The sequence below is a fragment of the Cherax quadricarinatus genome, chromosome 8, assembly GCF_038502225.1.
Source record: "Cherax quadricarinatus isolate ZL_2023a chromosome 8, ASM3850222v1, whole genome shotgun sequence".
In the NCBI taxonomy this organism is placed as follows: domain Eukaryota; kingdom Metazoa; phylum Arthropoda; class Malacostraca; order Decapoda; family Parastacidae; genus Cherax; species Cherax quadricarinatus.
The window spans coordinates 9,007,063-9,025,447 of NC_091299.1; the positions used below are offsets into that span (position 1 = coordinate 9,007,063).

The following is an 18,385-nucleotide window of genomic DNA, read 5'->3' on the forward strand; positions in this document are numbered from 1 at the left end:
CTTACTGATCCTCAGTACCGTGTTATGTGTATTAGGATGCCTCACTGATCCTCAGTACCGTGTTATGTGTATTAGAATGCCTCACTGATCCTCAGTACCGTGTTATGTGTGTTAGGATGACTCACTGATCCTCAGTACCGTGTTATGTGTATTAGGATGCCTCACTGATCCTCAGTACCGTGTTATGTGTATTAGGATGCCTCACTGATCCTCAGTACCGTGTTATGTGTGTTAGGATGACTCACTGATCCTCAGTACCGTGTTTTGTGTGTTAGGATGCCTCACTGATCCTCAGTACCGTGTTATGTGTGTTAGGATGCCTCACTGATCATCGGTACCGTGTTATGTTTGTGTTATGGTGCGTCACTGATCCTCAGTACTATGTTATGTGTATTAGGAAGATTAAGTGATCCTCAGTACCGTGTTATGTATGTTAATTGTCTCACTGATCCCTAGTACCGTGTTATGTGTGTTAGGATGCCTCACTGATCCTCAGTACCGTGTTATGTGTATTAGGATGCCTCACTGATCCTCAGTACCGTGTTTTGTGTGTTAGGATGCCTCACTGATCCTCAGTACCGTGTTATGTGTGTTAGGATGCCTCACTGATCCCTAGTACCGTGTTATGTGTGTTAGGATGCCTCACTGATCCTCAGTACCGTGTTATGTGTATTAGGATGCCTCACTGATCCTCAGTACCGTGTTTTGTGTGTTAGGATGCCTCACTGATCCTCAGTACCGTGTTATGTGTGTTAGGATGCCTCACGGATCCTCAGTACCGTGTTATGTGTATTAGGATGCCTCACTGATCCTCAGTACCGTGTTATGTGTGTTAGGATGCCTCACTGATCCTCGGTACCGTGTTATGTGTGTTAGGATGCCTCACTGATCCTCGGTACCGTGTTATGTGTGTTAGGATGCCTCACGGATCCTCAGGTTCTCTAAACTATCATCACGTCAGTCTTGACTTATAGTTGCAGCTGCAGCAGCAAAGAAACATACGGGATGTGTTCGGTGTTTACCCTGACCACCTCTACACCAGTGTGTGAGTGACTTGATAATGAGACTAATGAAGCAGTGCCTCGCCTTGGCTGTCTCTTGTGGAATGGACAGTGGAGACAGTGTCATGTAGAGTGAAGAAAGTGCCATGTAGAGTGAAGAAAGTGCCATGTAGAGTGAAGACTAATGTAGAGTGAAAAGTATCCTGTGATGTCGCTACGATTGTGTGTATATCTTGACTGTAGCGGCAGATGCTACACTTATGTATCATGTAAGTCATCAGGGTGAGCAGCGTGAGCACTAGAGTGAAGGTAGCGTGAGGGGTGAGTGTGTGGTGAGCTTAGTGCCACCCGCAACGCCACCCACACACTCACCCGCTGAGTGCCACCCACACTCTCTCTGAGTGTGCCCCCGCCGCCCCTTCCTGCCCCCCCTCCCCCCGCCGCCATGCCCAGAAGCATCTTAGCCCCAGCACTCTGCGCCTCGCTGCGCGCCCCGTAGCACCATGCTGGCGGGTAGCGTGGAGGCCGTGCTGGGCGGCATGCGGCGCTACACCGACCTCCGACGCTACTCAGAGAGCGTGCTACAAGGATGCCGACACTTTGCTGCCGAGTGTGCCGTGAGTACTGCTGGTTACTACTTCACCCACCCAACCACCCACCCACCCACCTTCTCACTTCTGCCCCACCCACCCACCCATCCTCTCACTCCTGCCCCACCCACTCACCGCTGCCCCACCCACTCGCTGTTACCCCACCCACACACTGGCTCTCTCCCCCACCAACTGTTGCCTCTTTATTTCTTTAAATAATGGTTTGTGTGAATAATAAAGAAGGAACCAGCACTGACTCTTGAGGAACATCGGTTTGACCTGTTTCCCGTTTGTGTAAATTCCTTGTTGTTGAGCGGTCAGTCTTGACTCTATCCAAGAGAGTTCTCCAGTACCAGTACCTTGTGTGATAGTGTGTGTGTGTGTGTGTGTGTGTGTGTGTGTGTGTGTATTCACCTATATGTGGTTGCAGAGGTCGAGTGAGGTATGCAGTCTTTCCCCCCCCCCCGAACCTGTACTCCGTCTGCGGTCTTCTTGGTTTATCTCCAAGTTTTTTAACCTTGCATTTGATAGGGCTAAACTCCAGGAGCCATTTGTCAGACCAGGCCTTTAACCTGTCCAGATTCATTTGTAATATTTCCTGTTTCTCATGTGTTTGTATTCTTCTTATTAGTTTCACGTTGTCCGAGAACAAGGATACCTCTTGACTCTATCCCTTCTGTCATGTCATTCACGTATACTAAAAAGAGCACCGGCCCTAGGACTGATCCTTGTGGGACCCCACTCGTCACGTGTATGTATTCCAACACCTCGTCATGGACCATCACTCGTTGTTTCCTTCTTATAGGGTATTCCCTGATCCATTGCTTTTCCTGTTATTCCTGCCTGTTTCTCTAGCTTTTGTACCAGTCTCTTGTATGGTACCGTATCAAAAGCCTTCTTACAGTCAAAGAAAATGCAATCTACCCACCCCGCTCTCTCTCTCTCTCTCTCTCTCTCTCTCTCTCTCTCTCTCTCTGTCTCTGTCTCTCTCTCTCTCTCTCTCTCTCTCTCTCTCTCTCTCTCTCTCTCTCTCTCTCTCTCTCTCTCTCTCTCTCTCTCTCTCTCTCTCTCTCTCTTTCTCTCCTGTCTTACTTCTGTCATCTCGTCGTAGAACTCCGTTAGGTTTGTGACACAGAATTTCGCATCCCTGAAACCGTGCTGGTTGTCGTTAATAAGCTCATTCCTTTCTAGGTTCTCTATCACTCTTCTGATAATTTTCTCCATAAAAAACTTTACTTACTATACATGTCAGTGACATTGTTCTGTAGTTTAATGCTGCGTGTCTGTCTCCAGCTTTAAAAATTGGCACTACATTTGTTGTATTCCACACCTCTGGCAGTTGTCCTGTGTCAGTAGACTTATTGAAGATTGTTGTTAGTGGCACACACAGTGCCTCTGCTCTCTCTCTCTCTCTCTCTCTCTCTCTCTCTCATGACCCACGGAGAGATGTCTAGTCCAACCGCCTTCGAGGTATTTATTTCACATAGCAGTTTTTTTCACCTCTTCGGTTGTGTGTATTTTGCTCAGCACTTGAGGGTATACTCTACCACCTTGGTTTTCTGGAAGCCTTTCTATCTCCTCTGAGAAATACCTCCTTAAATCTCATGCTGACCTCTTCACACACTTCTTGGTCATTCTTTATAAACTCTCCACCTTCCTTCTTCAGTTTGATTACCCGGTCCTGTTGTCTTCCTCCTGGTGTGGCTGTATAAGAACTTTGGGTCAGATTTAGCTTTCGATGCTGTCTTTCTCAAATTGACGTTGGCTCTTCAGCTCAGCTCCTTGTTTCCCTGAGTTCTTTACCTTCTGTATTTTTTCCATGCTCAGGTACACTTTGGCCTCTACACCTCTGGGTAAACCATGGGCTCACTCTGGTCTTCCTGTTGTTTCTCCTTCGCCTCCCTACACTTTCTGGCTACATGTAACATCATCTCATACACTGTCTTTACCTCTGGTTCTCTTCCCCACTGCACCCCATATAGGAAATGCCTCATGCCGGTGTAACCCCCTCATTTAAAGTTTGGGTTCTCTCTTTCCCGTACTGCTACACTCCTCACTGTTAATGTGGAGACCACACCTGTGTTCAGTCTGTTATATAGAACTCACACCTGTGTTCAGTCTGTAATATAGAACCCACACTTGCGTCCAGTCTGTAATATAGAACCCACACTTGTGTCCAGTCTGTAATATAGAACCCACACTTGTGTCCAGTCTGTAATATAGTAGAGACAACACCTGTGTCCAGTCTGTAATACAGTAGACAACACCTGTGTCCAGTCTGTAATATAGTAGAGACAACACCTGCGGTCTATAATAAATAAAATTAGAAGAGATCCCAAATATTTTTTTTCTCTTACATAAAATCCAGAGCAAAAAAAGTACACCCAGTAGAGGAGCTGCACTTAAAGGAGATGAAACCTACACTGATGTCAGTAAGGAAATGAGTGAGATAATGAAGTCAGAGTACGACTCTTGTGCTCAGTGAACCACTCGTCAGTGAACCACTCGCCAGTGAACCACTCGTCAGTGAACCACTCGTCAGTGAACCACTCGTCAGTGAACCACTCATCAGTGAACCACTCGTCAGTGAACCACTCGTCAGTGAACCACTCGTCAGTGAACCACTCGTCAGTGAACCACTCATCAGTGAACCACTCGTCAGTGAACCACTCGTCAGTGAACCACTCATCAGTGAACCACTCGTCAGTGAACCACTCGTCAGTGAACCACTCATCAGTGAACCACTCGTCAGTGAACCACTCGTCAGTGAACCACTCATCAGTGAACCACTCGTCAGTGAACCACTCGTCAGTGAAAAACTCATCAGTGAACCACTCGTCAGTGAAAAACTCATCAGTGAACCACTCATCAGTGAACCACTCATCAGTGAACCACTCGTCAGTGAACCACTCGTCAGTGAACCACTCGTCAGTGAACCACTCGTCAGTGAGCCACTCGTCAGTGAACCACTCGTCAGTGAACCACTCAGTGAACCACTCGTCAGTGAACCACTCGTCAGTGAACCACTCGTCAGTGAACCACTCGTCAGTGAACCACTCGTCAGTGAACCACTCGTCAGTGAACCACTCGTCAGTGAACCACTCGTCAGTGAACCACTCGTCAGTGAGCCACTCGTCAGTGAACCACTCGTCAGTGAACCACTCAGTGAACCACTCAGTGCACCACTCAGTGAACCACTCGTCAGTGAACCACTCGTCAGTGAACCACTCGTCAGTGAACCACTCGTCAGTGAACCACTCGTCAGTGAACCACTCGTCAGTGAACCACTCGTCAGTGAACCACTCGTCAGTCGTCACACCGACCACACTAATGTTTCATGAGGCTGAGAAAAAGGATATCTCCAGAATTTCTGATGTGGTTCTCTCTTACAGGTGACTTTGCACAGGTTATTAAGTTGCCTTGTGAGACGGCTAGAGTGGGAACCAGGTGGTGATGGCTGTGTAGGCCGCTAATAGCAACAGCTTGGTTGATAGCCAGCAAGGAAGCATGGCCAGAAGCCTTTTGTTATGGCAGGAATCACTGGTGTTTACTGTGTTCTTCCTTCAGATGTTGTTTCACGTTGTTGCAGCTGTTGTTGTTGTCATAATCTGTCGGCTCCTGTTGCTGTAACTTTGGTTTTCATCCCTCGTCGGAAGGATTTAAAGAGACGTGGAGTGGTGACCTGGACAGTGTGACCACTGATGTTTGTGGTCATACTCCACTGTGTGACCACTGGTATGTGTGGTCACACTCCACTGTGTGTTAGAGCCTGGGCTGTGAATTATTTGTTGGATTATATTGTGCCTGATACCAGACAGTGGATGGTGAACCCAGTATACCAGGCAGTGGATGGTGAACCCAGTATACCAGGCAGTGGATGGTGAACCCAGTATACCAGGCAGTGGATGGTGAACCCAGTATACCAGGCAGTGGATGGTGAACCCAGTATACCAGGCAGTGGATGGTGAACCCAGTATGATACCAGGCAGTGGATGGTGAACCCAGTATGATACCAGGAACTGGATGGTGAGCTCAGTATGACACCAGGCAGTGGATGGTGAACCCAGTATAATACCAGGCAGTGGATGGTGAACCCAGTATGATACCAGGCAGTGGATGGTGAACCCAGTATAATAACAGGCAGTGGATGGTGAACGCAGTATGATACCAGGCAGTGGATGGTGAACCCAGTATGATACCAGGCAGTGGATGGTGAACCCAGTATAATACCAGGCAGTTGATGGTGAACCCAGTATGATACCAGGCAGAGGATGGTGAACCCAGTATAATACCAGGCAGTGGATGGTGAGCCCAGTATGATACCAGGCAGTGGATGGTGAACCCAGTATGATACCAGGCAGTGGATGGTGAACCCAGTATAATACCAGGCAGTGGATGGTGAACCCAGTATAATACCAGGCAGTGGATGGTGAACCCAGTATGATACCAGGCAGTGGATGGTGAACCCAGTATAATACCAGGCAGTGGGTGGTGAACCCAGTATGATACCAGGCAGTGGATGGTGAACGCAGTATGATACCAGGCAGTGGATGGTGAACCCAGTATGATACCAGGCAGTGGATGGTGAACCCAGAATAATACCAGGCAGTGGTTGGTGAACCCAGTATGATACCAGGCAGAGGATGGTGAACCCAGTATAATACCAGGCAATGGATGGTGAGCCAAGTATGATACCAGGCAGTGGATGGTGAACCCAGTATGATACCAGGCAGTGGATGGTGAACCCAGTATAATACCAGGCAGTGGATGGTGAACCCAGTATAATACCAGGCAGTGGATGGTGAACCCAGTATGATACCAGGCAGTGGATGGTGAACCCAGTATAATACCAGGTAGTGGGTGGTGAACCCAGTATGATACCAGGCAGTGGATGGTGAACCCAGTATGATACCAGGCAGTGGATGGTGAACCCAGTATAATACCAGGCAGTGGATGGTGAACCCAGTATAATACCAGGCAGTGGATGGTGAACCCAGTATGATACCAGGAAGTGGATGGTAAACCCAGTATGATACCAGGCAGTGGATGGTGAAGCCAGTATGATACCAGGCAGTGGTTGGTGAACCCAGTATAATACCAGGCAGTGGATGGTGAACCCAGTATAATACCAGGCAGTGGATAGTGAACCCAGTATGATACCAGTCAGTGGATGGTGAACCCAGTATAATACCAGGCAGTGGATGGTGAACCCAGTATAATACCAGGCAGTGGATGGTGAACCCAGTATGATACCAGGCAGTGGATGGTGAACCCAGTATAATACCAGGCAGTGGATGGTGAACCCAGTATGATACCAGGCAGAGGATGGTGAACCCAGTATAATACCAGGAAGTGGATGGTGAACCCAGTGTGATACCAGGCAGTGGATGGTGAACCCAGTATAATACCAGGCAGTGGATGGTGAACCCAGTATAATGCCAGGCAGTGGATGGTGAACCCAGTATGATACCAGGCAGTGGATGGTGAACCCAGTATAATACCAGGCAATGGGTGGTGTACCCAGTATGATACCAGGCAGTGGATGGTGAACCCAGCATGATACCAGGCAGTGGATGGTGAACCCAGCATGATACCAGGCAGTGGATGGTGAACCCAGTATAATACCAGGCAGTGGATGGTGAACCCAGTATAATGCCAGGCAGTGGATGGTGAACCCAGTATGATACCAGGCAGTGGATGGTGAACCCAGTATAATACCAGGCAATGGGTGGTGTACCCAGTATGATACCAGGCAGTGGATGGTGAACCCAGTATGATACCAGGCAGTGGATGGTGAACCCAGTATAATACCAGGCAGTGGATGGTGAACCCAGTATAATACCAGGCAGTGGATGGTGAACCCAGTATGATACCAGGCAGTGGATGGTAAACCCAGTATGATACCAGGAAGTGGATGGTGAACCCAGTATAATACCAGGCAGTGGTTGGTGAACCCAGTATAATACCAGGCAGTGGATGGTGAACCCAGTATAATACCAAACAGTGGATGGTGAAACCAGTATAATACCACGCAGTGGATGGTGAACCCAGTATGATACCAGGCAGTGGATGGTGAGCCCAGTATGATACCAGGCAGTGGATGGTGAACCCAGTATGATACCAGGCAGTGGATGGTGAACCCAGTATAATACCAGGCAGTGGATGGTGAACCCAGTATGATACCAGGCAGTGGATGGTGAACCCAGTATAATACCAGGCAGTGGATGGTGAACCCAGTATGATACCAGGCAGTGGATGGTGAACCCAGTATAATACCAGGCAGTGAGTGGTGAACGCAGTATGATACCAGGCAGTGGATGGTGAACCCAGTATGATGCCAGGCAGTGGATGGTGAACCGAGTATAATACCAGGCAGTGGATGGTGAACCCAGTATAATACCAGGCAGTGGATGGTGAACCCAGTATGATACCAGGCAGTGGATGGTAAACCCAGTATGATACCAGGCAGTGGATGGTGAGCCCAGTATAATACCAGGCAGTGGTTTGTTAACCCAGTATAATACCAGGCAGTGGATGGTGAACCCAGTATAATACCAGGCAGTGGATGGTGAACCCAGTATAATACCAGGCAGTGGATGGTGAACACAGTATGATACCAGGCTGTGGATGGTGAACCCAGTATGATACCAGGCAGTGGATGGTGAACCCAGTATAATACCAGGCAGTGGATGGTGAACCCAGTATAATACCAGGCAGTGGATGGTGAACCCAATATAATACCAGGCAGTGGAAGGTGAACCCAGTATAATACCAGGTAGTGGATGGTGAACCCAGTATAATATCAGGCAGTGGATGGTGAGCCCAGTATAATACCAGGCAGTGGATGGTGAACCCAGTATGATACCAGGCAGTGGATGGTGAACCCAGTATAATACCAGGCAGCGGATGGTGAACCCAGTATGATACCAGGCAGTGGATGGTGAGCCCAGTATAATACCAGGCAGTGGATGGTGAACCCAGTATGATACCAGGCAGTCGATGGTGAACCCAGTATGATACCAGGCAGTGGATGGTGAACCCAGTATAATACCAGGCAGTGGATGGTGAACCCAGTATGATGCCAGGCAGTGGATGGTGAAGCCAGTATAATACAAGGCAGTGGATGGTGAACCCAGTATAATAACAGGCAGTGGATGGTGAACCCAGTATGATATCAGGCAGTGGATGGTGAACCCAGGATAATACCAGGCAGTGGATGGTGAACCCAGTATGATACCAGGCAGTGGATGGTGAATCCAGTATAATACCAGGCAGTGGATGGTGAACCCAGGATAATACCAGGCAGTGGATGGTGAATCCAGTATAATACCAGGCAGTGGATGGTGAACCCAGTATGATACCACGCAGTGGATGGTGAACCCAGTATAATACCAGGCAGTGGATGGTGAACCCAGTATAATACGAGGCAGTGGATGGTGAAGCCAGTATGATACCAGGCAGTGGATGATGAACCCAGTATAATACCAGGCAGTGGATGGTGAACCCAGTATAATACCACTCAGTGGATGGTGAACCCAGTATGATACCAGGCGGTGGATGGTGAACCCAGCATAATACCAGGCAGTGGATGGTGATCCCAGTATAATACCAGGAGTGGATGGTGAACCCAGTATAATGCCAGGCAGTGTATGGTGAACCCAGTATGATACCAGGCAGTGGATGGTGAACCCAGTATGATACCAGGCAGTGGATGGTGAACCCAGTATAATACCAGGCAGTGGATGTTGAACCCAGTATGATACCAGGCAGTGGATGGTGAACCCAGTATGATACCAGGCAGTGGATGGTGAACCCAGTATAATACCAGGCAGTGGATGGTGAACCCAGTATGATACCAGGCAGTGGATGGTGAACCCGGTATGATACCAGGCAGTGGATGGTGAACCCAGCATGATACCAGGCAGTGGATGGTGAACCCAGTATAATACCAGGCAGTGGATGGTGAACCCAGTATGATACCAGGCAGTGGATGGTGAACCCAGTATAATACCAGGCAGTGGATGGTGAACCCAGTATGATACCAGGCAGTGGATGGTGAAGCCAGTATAATACCAGGCAGTGGATGGTGAACCCAGTATAATAACAGGCAGTGGATGGTGAACCCAGTATGATACCAGGCAGTGGATGGTGAACCCAGGATAATACAAGGCAGTGGATGGTGAACCCAGTATGAGACGAGGCAGTGGATGGTGAATCCAGTATAATACCAGACAGTGGATGGTGAATCCAGGATAATACCAGGCAGTGGATGGTGAACCCAGTGTAATACCAGGCAGTTGATAATGAACCCAGTGCAATACCAGGCAGTGGATGGTGAACCCAGTATAATACCAAGCAGTGGATGGTGAACCCAGTATGATACTATGCGGTGGATGGTGAACCCAGTATAATACGAGGCAGTGGATGGTGAACCCAGTATAATACCAGGCAGTGGATGGTGAACCCAGTATAATACCAGGAAGTGGATGGTGAACCCAGTTTAATGCCAGGCAGTGGATGGTGAACCCAGTATGATACCAGGTAGTGGATGGTGAACCCAGTATGATTGCAGGCAGTGGATGGTGAACCCAGTATGATACCAGGCAGTGGATGGTGAACCCAGTATGATACCAGGCAGTGGATGGTGAACCCGGTATGATACCAGGCAGTGGATGGTGAACCCAGCATGATACCAGGCAGTGGATGGTGAACCCAGTATAATACCAGGCGGTGGATGGTGAACCCAGCATGATACCAAGCAGTGGATGGTGAACCCTGTATGATACCAGGCAGTGGATGGTGAACCCAGTATGATACCAGGCAGTGGATGGTGAAGCCAGTATGATACCAGTCAGTTGATGGTGAACCCAGCATGATACCAGGCTGTGGATGGTGAACCCAGCATGATACCAGGCAGTGGATGGTGAACCCAGCATGATACCAGGCAGTGGAAGGTGAACCCAGCATGATACCAGGCAGTGGATGGTGAACCCAGCATGATACCAGGCAGTGGATGGTGAACCCAGTATGATACCAGGCAGTGGATGATGAACCCAGTATAATACCAGGCAGTGGATGGTGAACCCAGTATAATACCAGGCAGTGGATGGTGAACCCAGTATGATACCAGTCGGTGGATGGTGAACCCAGTATAATACGAGGCAGTGGATGGTGAACCCAGTATAGTACCAGGCAGTGGATAGTGAACCCAGTATAATACCAGGAAGTGGATGGTGAACCCAGTTTAAAGCCAGGCAGTGGATGGTGAAGCCAGTATGATACCAGGCAGTGGATGGTGAACCCAGTATGATTCCAGGCAGTGGATGGTGAACCCAGTATGATACCAGGCAGTGGATGGTGAACCCAGTATGATACCAGGCAGTGGATGGTGAACCCGGTATGATACCAGGCAGTGGATGGTGAACCCAGCATGATACCAGGCAGTGGATGGTGAACCCAGTATAATACCAGGCAGTGGATGGTGAACCCAGTATGATACCAGGCAGTGGATGGTGAACCCAGCATGATACCAGGCAGTGGATGGTGAACCCAGCATGATACCAGGCAGTGGATGGTGAACCCAGTATAATACCAGGCAGTGGATGGTGAACCCAGTATGATACCAGGCAGTGGATGGTGAACCCAGCATGATACCAGGCAGTGGATGATGAACCCAGCATGATACCAGGCGGCAGATTGTGATGAATTAAACACATGCGCAACACCTGGGTATCATCACTGAGACAGGTGTGACCTGCACTGCTGACTTGATCTGACTGGTAGAGAGGCTCGGGGACGGACTTCTCCTTATTTATCAATAATTCTCAATCAAAACGTTATGACGATTGAGTCATCCCACACTCATTCAACCCCACCGACCCAGCTGGGTGAGGTTAGGTAAGGTTTGTCAGGAAACATTCTTAGTCATGTGATGACCCATAGCTGGAACTTTTGGCCATCTGACCGAGGCCTTCCGCTGGCTTACCCCTCCACCCCTTTAAAAATTTTAGTTGTGATTATAACCATTTGATGTCGTGACGTAGGTGTCCACTCCACAAAAGTGGCAGGGAAGCAGCTGTAAAAACTAGAGAGTGACGGCACTGATGTCCCACATCATCAAGATCTTTTGAGTTTTGTGAAGCAAGATTGGTAATCACCGGGAGTTACAACAATTGCACAACCCGAGGCAATATGCATTCTCACAACTGCTGGAACATTACATGGTTTCAGGTGTCTCACGAAATCGTAATAATACGGAACGGGTGGTGCTTGAACTCATGGCGAGTGAGTCGTAAAACTCCAGGCCAGTCTTTAACCATTCTGCCAGCTGGCTATAATGATTCATCCAACTGATGTGGCCTTCATCTGTAAAAACCTTCATTTGTGGCCTCAGTGGTGGCCCATGCTAACCTTCCTGTGATGAAGAGAAATATAATTAGTTGGATGAATCATATTAGAGCCAATTGGCCCAGTGGTTAACGCACTGGCCTCTGAGTTTCAAGAATCACTTGCCATGGTTCAAATCTCACCCGTTCCCTGATGTATGGTCTTACGTGCATTGGAAGACGAACACAATACAGCTGTGATATTCACAGGTTTGCACAGCATGGTGCCCCCAGCATGGTGCCCCCAGCATGGTGCCCCCAGCATGGTGCCCCCAGCATGGTGCCCCCAGCATGGTGCCCCCAGCATGGTGCCCCCAGCATGGTGCCCCCAGCATGGTGCCCCCAGCATGGTGCCCCCAGCATGGTGCCCCCAGCATGGTGCCCCCAGCATGGTGCCCCCAGCATGGTGCCCCCAGCATGTTGCCCCCAGCATGTTGCCCCCAGCATGGTGCCCCCAGCATGGTGCCCCCAGCATGGTGCCCCCAGCATGGTGCCCCCAGCATGTTGCCCCCAGCATGTTGCCCCCAGCATGGTGCCCCCAGCATGGTGCCCCCAGCATGGTGCCCCCAGCATGGTGCCCCCAGCATGTTGCCCCCAGCATGTTGCCCCCAGCATGGTGCCCCCAGCATGTTGCCCCCAGCATGTTGCCCCCAGCATGGTGCCCCCAGCATGGTGCCCCCAGCATGTTGCCCCCAGCATGGTGCCCCCAGCATGGTGCCCCCAGCATGGTGCCCCCAGCATGGTGCCCCCAGCATGGTGCCCCCAGCATGGTGCCCCCAGCATGTTGCCCCCAGCATGGTGCCCCCAGCATGTTGCCCCCAGCATGTTGCCCCCAGCATGGTGCCCCCAGCATGGTGCCCCCAGCATGTTGCCCCCAGCATGGTGCCCCCAGCATGGTGCCCCCAGCATGGTGCCCCCAGCATGGTGCCCCCAGCATGGTGCCCCCAGCATGTTGCCCCCAGCATGGTGCCCCCAGCATGGTGCCCCCAGCATGTTGCCCCCAGCATGTTGCCCCCAGCATGGTGCCCCCAGCATGTTGCCCCCAGCATGTTGCCCCCAGCATGGTGCCCCCAGCATGGTGCCCCCAGCATGGTGCCCCCAGCATGTTGCCCCCAGCATGTTGCCCCCAGCATGTTGCCCCCAGCATGGTGCCCCCAGCATGTTGCCCCCAGCATGTTGCCCCCAGCATGGTGCCCCCAGCATGGTGCCCCCAGCATGGTGCCCCCAGCATGGTGCCCCCAGCATGTTGCCCCCAGCATGTTGCCCCCAGCATGGTGCCCCCAGCATGGTGCCCCCAGCATGGTGCCCCCAGCATGTTGCCCTCAGCATGTTGCCCCCAGCATGTTGCCCCCAGCATGGTGCCCCCAGCATGTTGCCCCCAGCATGTTGCCCCCAGCATGTTGCCCCCAGCATGGTGCCCCCAGCATGGTGCCCCCAGCATGGTGCCCCCAGCATGGTGCCCCCAGCATGGTGCCCCCAGCATGTTGCCCCCAGCATGGTGCCCCCAGCATGTTGCCCCCAGCATGGTGCCCCCAGCATGGTGCCCCCAGCATGGTGCCCCCAGCATGGTGCCCCCAGCATGGTGCCCCCAGCATGGTGCCCCCAGCATGGTGCCCCCAGCATGTTGCCCCCAGCATGTTGCCCCCAGCATGTTGCCCCCAGCATGGTGTCCCCAGCATGGTGCCCCCAGCATGTTGCCCCCAGCATGTTGCCCCCAGCATGGTGCCCCCAGCATGTTGCCCCCAGCATGTTGCCCCCAGCATGTTGCCCCCAGCATGGTGCCCCCAGCATGGTGCCCCCAGCATGGTGCCCCCAGCATGGTGCCCCCAGCATGGTGCCCCCAGCATGGTGCCCCCAGCATGGTACCCCCAGCATGTTGCCCCCAGCATGTTGCCCCCAGCATGGTGCCCCCAGTATGTTGCCCCCAGCATGTTGCCCCCAGCATGGTGCCCCAAGCATGTTGCCCCCAGCATGTTGCCCCCAGCATGTTGCCCCCAGCATGTTGCCCCCAGCATGGTGCCCCCAGCATGTTGCCCCCAGCATGTTGCCCCCAGCATGGTGCCCCCAGCATGTTGCCCCCAGCATGTTGCCCCCAGCATGTTGCCCCCAGCATGGTGCCCCCAGCATGGTGCCCCAAGCATGGTGCCCCCAGCATGTTGCCCCCAGCATGTTGCCTCCAGCATGTTGCCCCCAGCATGGTGCCCCCAGCATGTTGCACCCAGCATGTTGCCCCAGTATGTTGCCCCCAGCATGGTGCCTCCAGCATGGTGCTCCCAGCATGGTGCCCCCAGCATGTTGCCCCCAGCATGTTGCCCCCAGCATGTTGCCCCCAGCATGGTGCCCCCAGCATGTTGCCCCCAGCATGTTGCCCCCAGCATGGTGCCCCCAGCATGTTGCCCCCAGCATGTTGCCCCCAGCATGGTGCCCCCAGCATGTTGCCCCCAGCATGTTGCCCCCAGCATGTTGCCCCCAGCATGGTGCCCCCAGCATGGTGCCCCCAGCATGGTGCCCCCAGCATGGTGCCCCCAGCATGTTGCCCCCAGCATGTTTCCCCCAGCATGGTGCCCCCAGCATGTTGCCCCCAGCATGTTGCCCCCAGCATCGTGCCCCCAGCATGGTGCCCCAAGCATGGTGCCCCCAGCATGTTTCCCCCAGCATGTTGCCCCCAGCATGTTGCCCCCAGCATGGTGCCCCCAGCATGTTGCCCCCAGCATGGTGCCCTCAGCAGGTGCCCCAGTATGGTGCCCCAGCATGGTGCCCCATCATGGTGCCCCCAGCATGTTGCCTCCAGCATGTTGCCCCCAGCATGTTGCCCCCAGCATATTGCCCCCAGCATGTTGCCTACAGCATGGTGCCCCAAGCATGATGCCCTCAGCAGGTGCCCCAGCATGTTCCCCTCAGCATGGTGCCCCCAGCATGGTGCCCCCAGCATGGGGCCAACAGCATGGTGTCACCAGCATGGTGCCACCAGCATGGTGCCACCAGCATGGTGCCCCAACATGGTTCCCCAACATGGTGCCCCGGCTTGGTGCTACCAGCATGGTGCCACCAACATGGTGCCCCAGCATGGTGCCACCAACATGGTGCCACCAGCATGGTGCCCCAGCATGGTACCGCCAGCATGGTGCCACCAACATGGTGCCCCAGCATGGTGCCACCAACATGGTGCCACCAGCATGGTGCCACCAACATGGTGCCCCAGCATGGTGCCATCAACTTTGTGCCACCAGCATGGTGCCACCAACATGGTGCCCTAGCATGGTGCCACCAGCATGATGCCACCAACATGGTGCCTCCAGCATGGTGCTACCAGCATTGTGGCCCCACTAAGGTGCCCCAGCATGGTGATTCAGCATGGTGCCCCAGCATGGTGCCCTATCATGGTGCCACCAACATAGTGCCACAAGCATGTAGCCCCAGCATGGTGCCCTAGCATGGTGCCACCAGCATGGTGCCACAAGCATGACTATAAAGTCTGAGAGTTTGAGGAGTGGAATGTGATCAATTAGGAAGTTGCAGGAAAGTTGACTGCACGGTTTCAAGAATAGGTACGAGGGCCAGAAATCGTTACTACCGCTTAAAGTAAAGTCAGAGGCAGGAGCAGTGAATCGACCCGGAAGTACAACGAGGGAAGTATAGGAAGGGAAGTACTCTGACTCACATCACCTACTCACGCCGCCACCTCCCATGTTTTGGGTGGTGACCTGTTACCTTCCATGTTGTGGGTGGTGACCTGTTACCTTCCATGTTGTGGGTGGTGACCTGTTACCTTCCATGTTGTGGGTGGTGACCTGTTACCTTCCATGTTGTGGGTGGTGACCTGTTACCTTCCATGTTGTGGGTGGTGACCTGTTACCTTCCATGTTGTGGGTGGTGACCTGTTACCTTCCATGTTGTGGGTGGTGACCTGTTACCTTCCATGTTGTGGGTGGTGACCTGTTACCTTCCATGTTGTGGGTGGTGACCTGTTACCTTCCATGTTGTGGGTGGTGACCTGTTACCTTCCATGTTGTGGGTGGTGACCTGTTACCTTCCATGTTGTGGGTGGTGACCTGTTACCTTCCATGTTGTGGGTGGTGACCTGTTACCTTCCATGTTGTGGGTGGTGACCTGGTACCTCCCATGCTGTGGGTGGTGACCTGCTACCTTCCATGTTGTGGGTGGTGAACTGTTACCTCCCATGTTGTGAGTGATGACCTGGTACCTCCCATGCTGTGGGTGGTGACCTGTTACCTTCCATGTTGTGGGTGGTGACCTGTTACCTTCCATGTTGTGGGTGGTGACCTGGTACCTCCCATGCTGTGGGTAGTGACCTGCTACCTTCCATGTTGTGGGTGGTGACCTGTTTCCTCCCATGTTGTGAGTGGTGACCTGGTACCTCCCATACTGTGGGTGGTGACCTGTTACCTTCCATGTTGTGGGAGGTGACCTGCTACCTTCCATGTTGTGGGTGGTGACCTGTTACCTTCCATGCTGTGGGAGGTGACCTGCTACCTTCCATGTTGTGGGTGGTGACCTGTTACCTTCCATGTTGTGGGTGGTGACCTGGTACCTCCCATGTTGTGAGTGGTGACCTAGTACCTCCCATGCTGTGGGTGGTGACCTGTTACCTTCCATGTTGTGGGTGGTGACCTGGTACCTCCCATGCTGTGGGTGGTGACCTGGTACCTCTCATGCTGTGGGTGGTTACCTGTTACCTTCCATGCTGTGGGTGGTGACCTGTTACCTTCCATGTTGTGGGTGGTGACCTGGTACCTCCCATGTTGTGAGTGGTGACGTGGTATCTCCCATGCTGTGGGCAGTGAAGTGGTATCCCCCATGATGTGGGCAGTGATGTGGTATCTCCCATGCTGTGGGCAGTGACGTGGTATCTTCCATGCTGTGGGCAGTGACGTGGTATCTCCCATGCTGTGGGTCGTGACGTGGTATCCCCCATGCTGTGGGCAGTGACGTGGTATCTCCCATGCTGTGGGTCGTGACGTGGTATCCCCCTTGATGTGGGCAGTGACGTGGTATCTCCCATGCTGTGGACAGTGACGTGGTATTTCCCATGCTGTGGGTCGTGACGTGGTATCCCCCTTGATGTGGGCAGTGACGTGGTATCCCCCATGCTGTGGGCAGTGACGTGGTATCTCCCTTGCTGTGGGTCGTGACGTGGTATCCCCCTTGATGTGGGCAGTGACGTGGTATCTCCCATGCTGTGGACAGTGACGTGGTATCTCCCATGCTGTGGGTCGTGACGTGGTATCCCCCTTGATGTGGGCAGTGACGTGGTATCTCCCATGCTGTGGACAGTGACGTGGTATTTCCCATGCTGTGGGTCGTGACGTGGTATCCCCATGATGTGGGCAGTGACGTGGTATCTTCCATGCTGTGGGCAGTGACGTGGTATCTCCCATGCTGTGGGTCATGACGTATACCTCCCATGATGTGGGCAGTGACGTGGTATCTACCATGCTGTGGGTGATGACGTGGTGCCTCCCATGCTGTGGGCAGTAACGTGGTATCCCCCATGATGTGGGCAGTGACGTGGTATCTCCCGTGCTGTGGGCAGTGACGTGGCATCTTCCATGCTGTGGGCAGTGACGTTGTATTTCCCATGCTGTGGGTCGTGACGTGGTATCCCTCATGCTGTGGGCAGTGACGTGGTATCTCCCATGCTGTGGGCAGTGACGTGGCATCTTCCATGCTGTGGGCAGTGACGTTGTATTTCCCATGCTGTGGGTCGTGACGTGGTATCCCTCATGCTGTGGGCAGTGACGTTGTATTTCCCATGCTGTGGGTCGTGACGTGGTATCCCTTATGCTGTGGGCAGTGACGTGGTATCTACCATGCTGTGGGCAGTGACGTGGTATCTCCCATGCTGTGGGTCGTGACGTGGTATCCCACATGCTGTGGGCAGTGACATGGTATCTCCCATGCTGTGGGTCGTGACGTGGTATCCCTTATGCTGTGGGCAGTGACGTGGTATCTACCATGCTGTGGGCAGTGACGTGGTATCTCCCATGCTGTGGGTCGTGACGTGGTATCCCACATGCTGTGGGCAGTGACATGGTATCTCCCATGCTGTGGGTCGTGACGTGGTATCCCCCATGCTGTGGGCAGTGACGTGATATCTACCATGCTGTGGGTGATGACGTGGTATCTCCCGTGCTGTGGGTCGTGACGTGGTATCCCCCATGCTGTGGGCAGTGACGTGGTATCTCCCATGCTGTGGGTCGTGACGTGGTATCCCCCATGATGTGGGCAGTGACGTGATATCTACCATGCTGTGGGTGATGACGTGGTATCTCCCATGCTGTGGGTCGTGACGTGGTATCCCCCATGATGTGGGCAGTGACGTGATATCTACCATGCTGTGGGCAGTGACGTGGTATCTCCCATGCTGTGGGTCGTGACGTGGTATCCC

The 18,385-nt window shown here is 52.8% G+C and overlaps 1 protein-coding gene across 6 annotated transcripts in view; it reads left to right on the forward strand.

The window, feature by feature from the left end:
- Positions 1-18,385, forward strand: part of CdGAPr (GTPase-activating protein CdGAPr) — a 1,516,021-nt gene that overhangs the window by 839,433 nt on the left and 658,203 nt on the right. Inside the window, exon 2 of one of the 6 annotated variants that reach the window (XM_070082839.1) lies at positions 975-1,618. The exons of the other annotated variants lie outside the window; for them this stretch is intronic. Coding sequence (XP_069938940.1) covers positions 1,505-1,618 — 114 coding nt within the window. The 5' untranslated portion in view covers positions 975-1,504. The remainder of the gene's footprint in view (positions 1-974; positions 1,619-18,385) is intronic. 6 annotated transcript variants of the gene reach the window in all.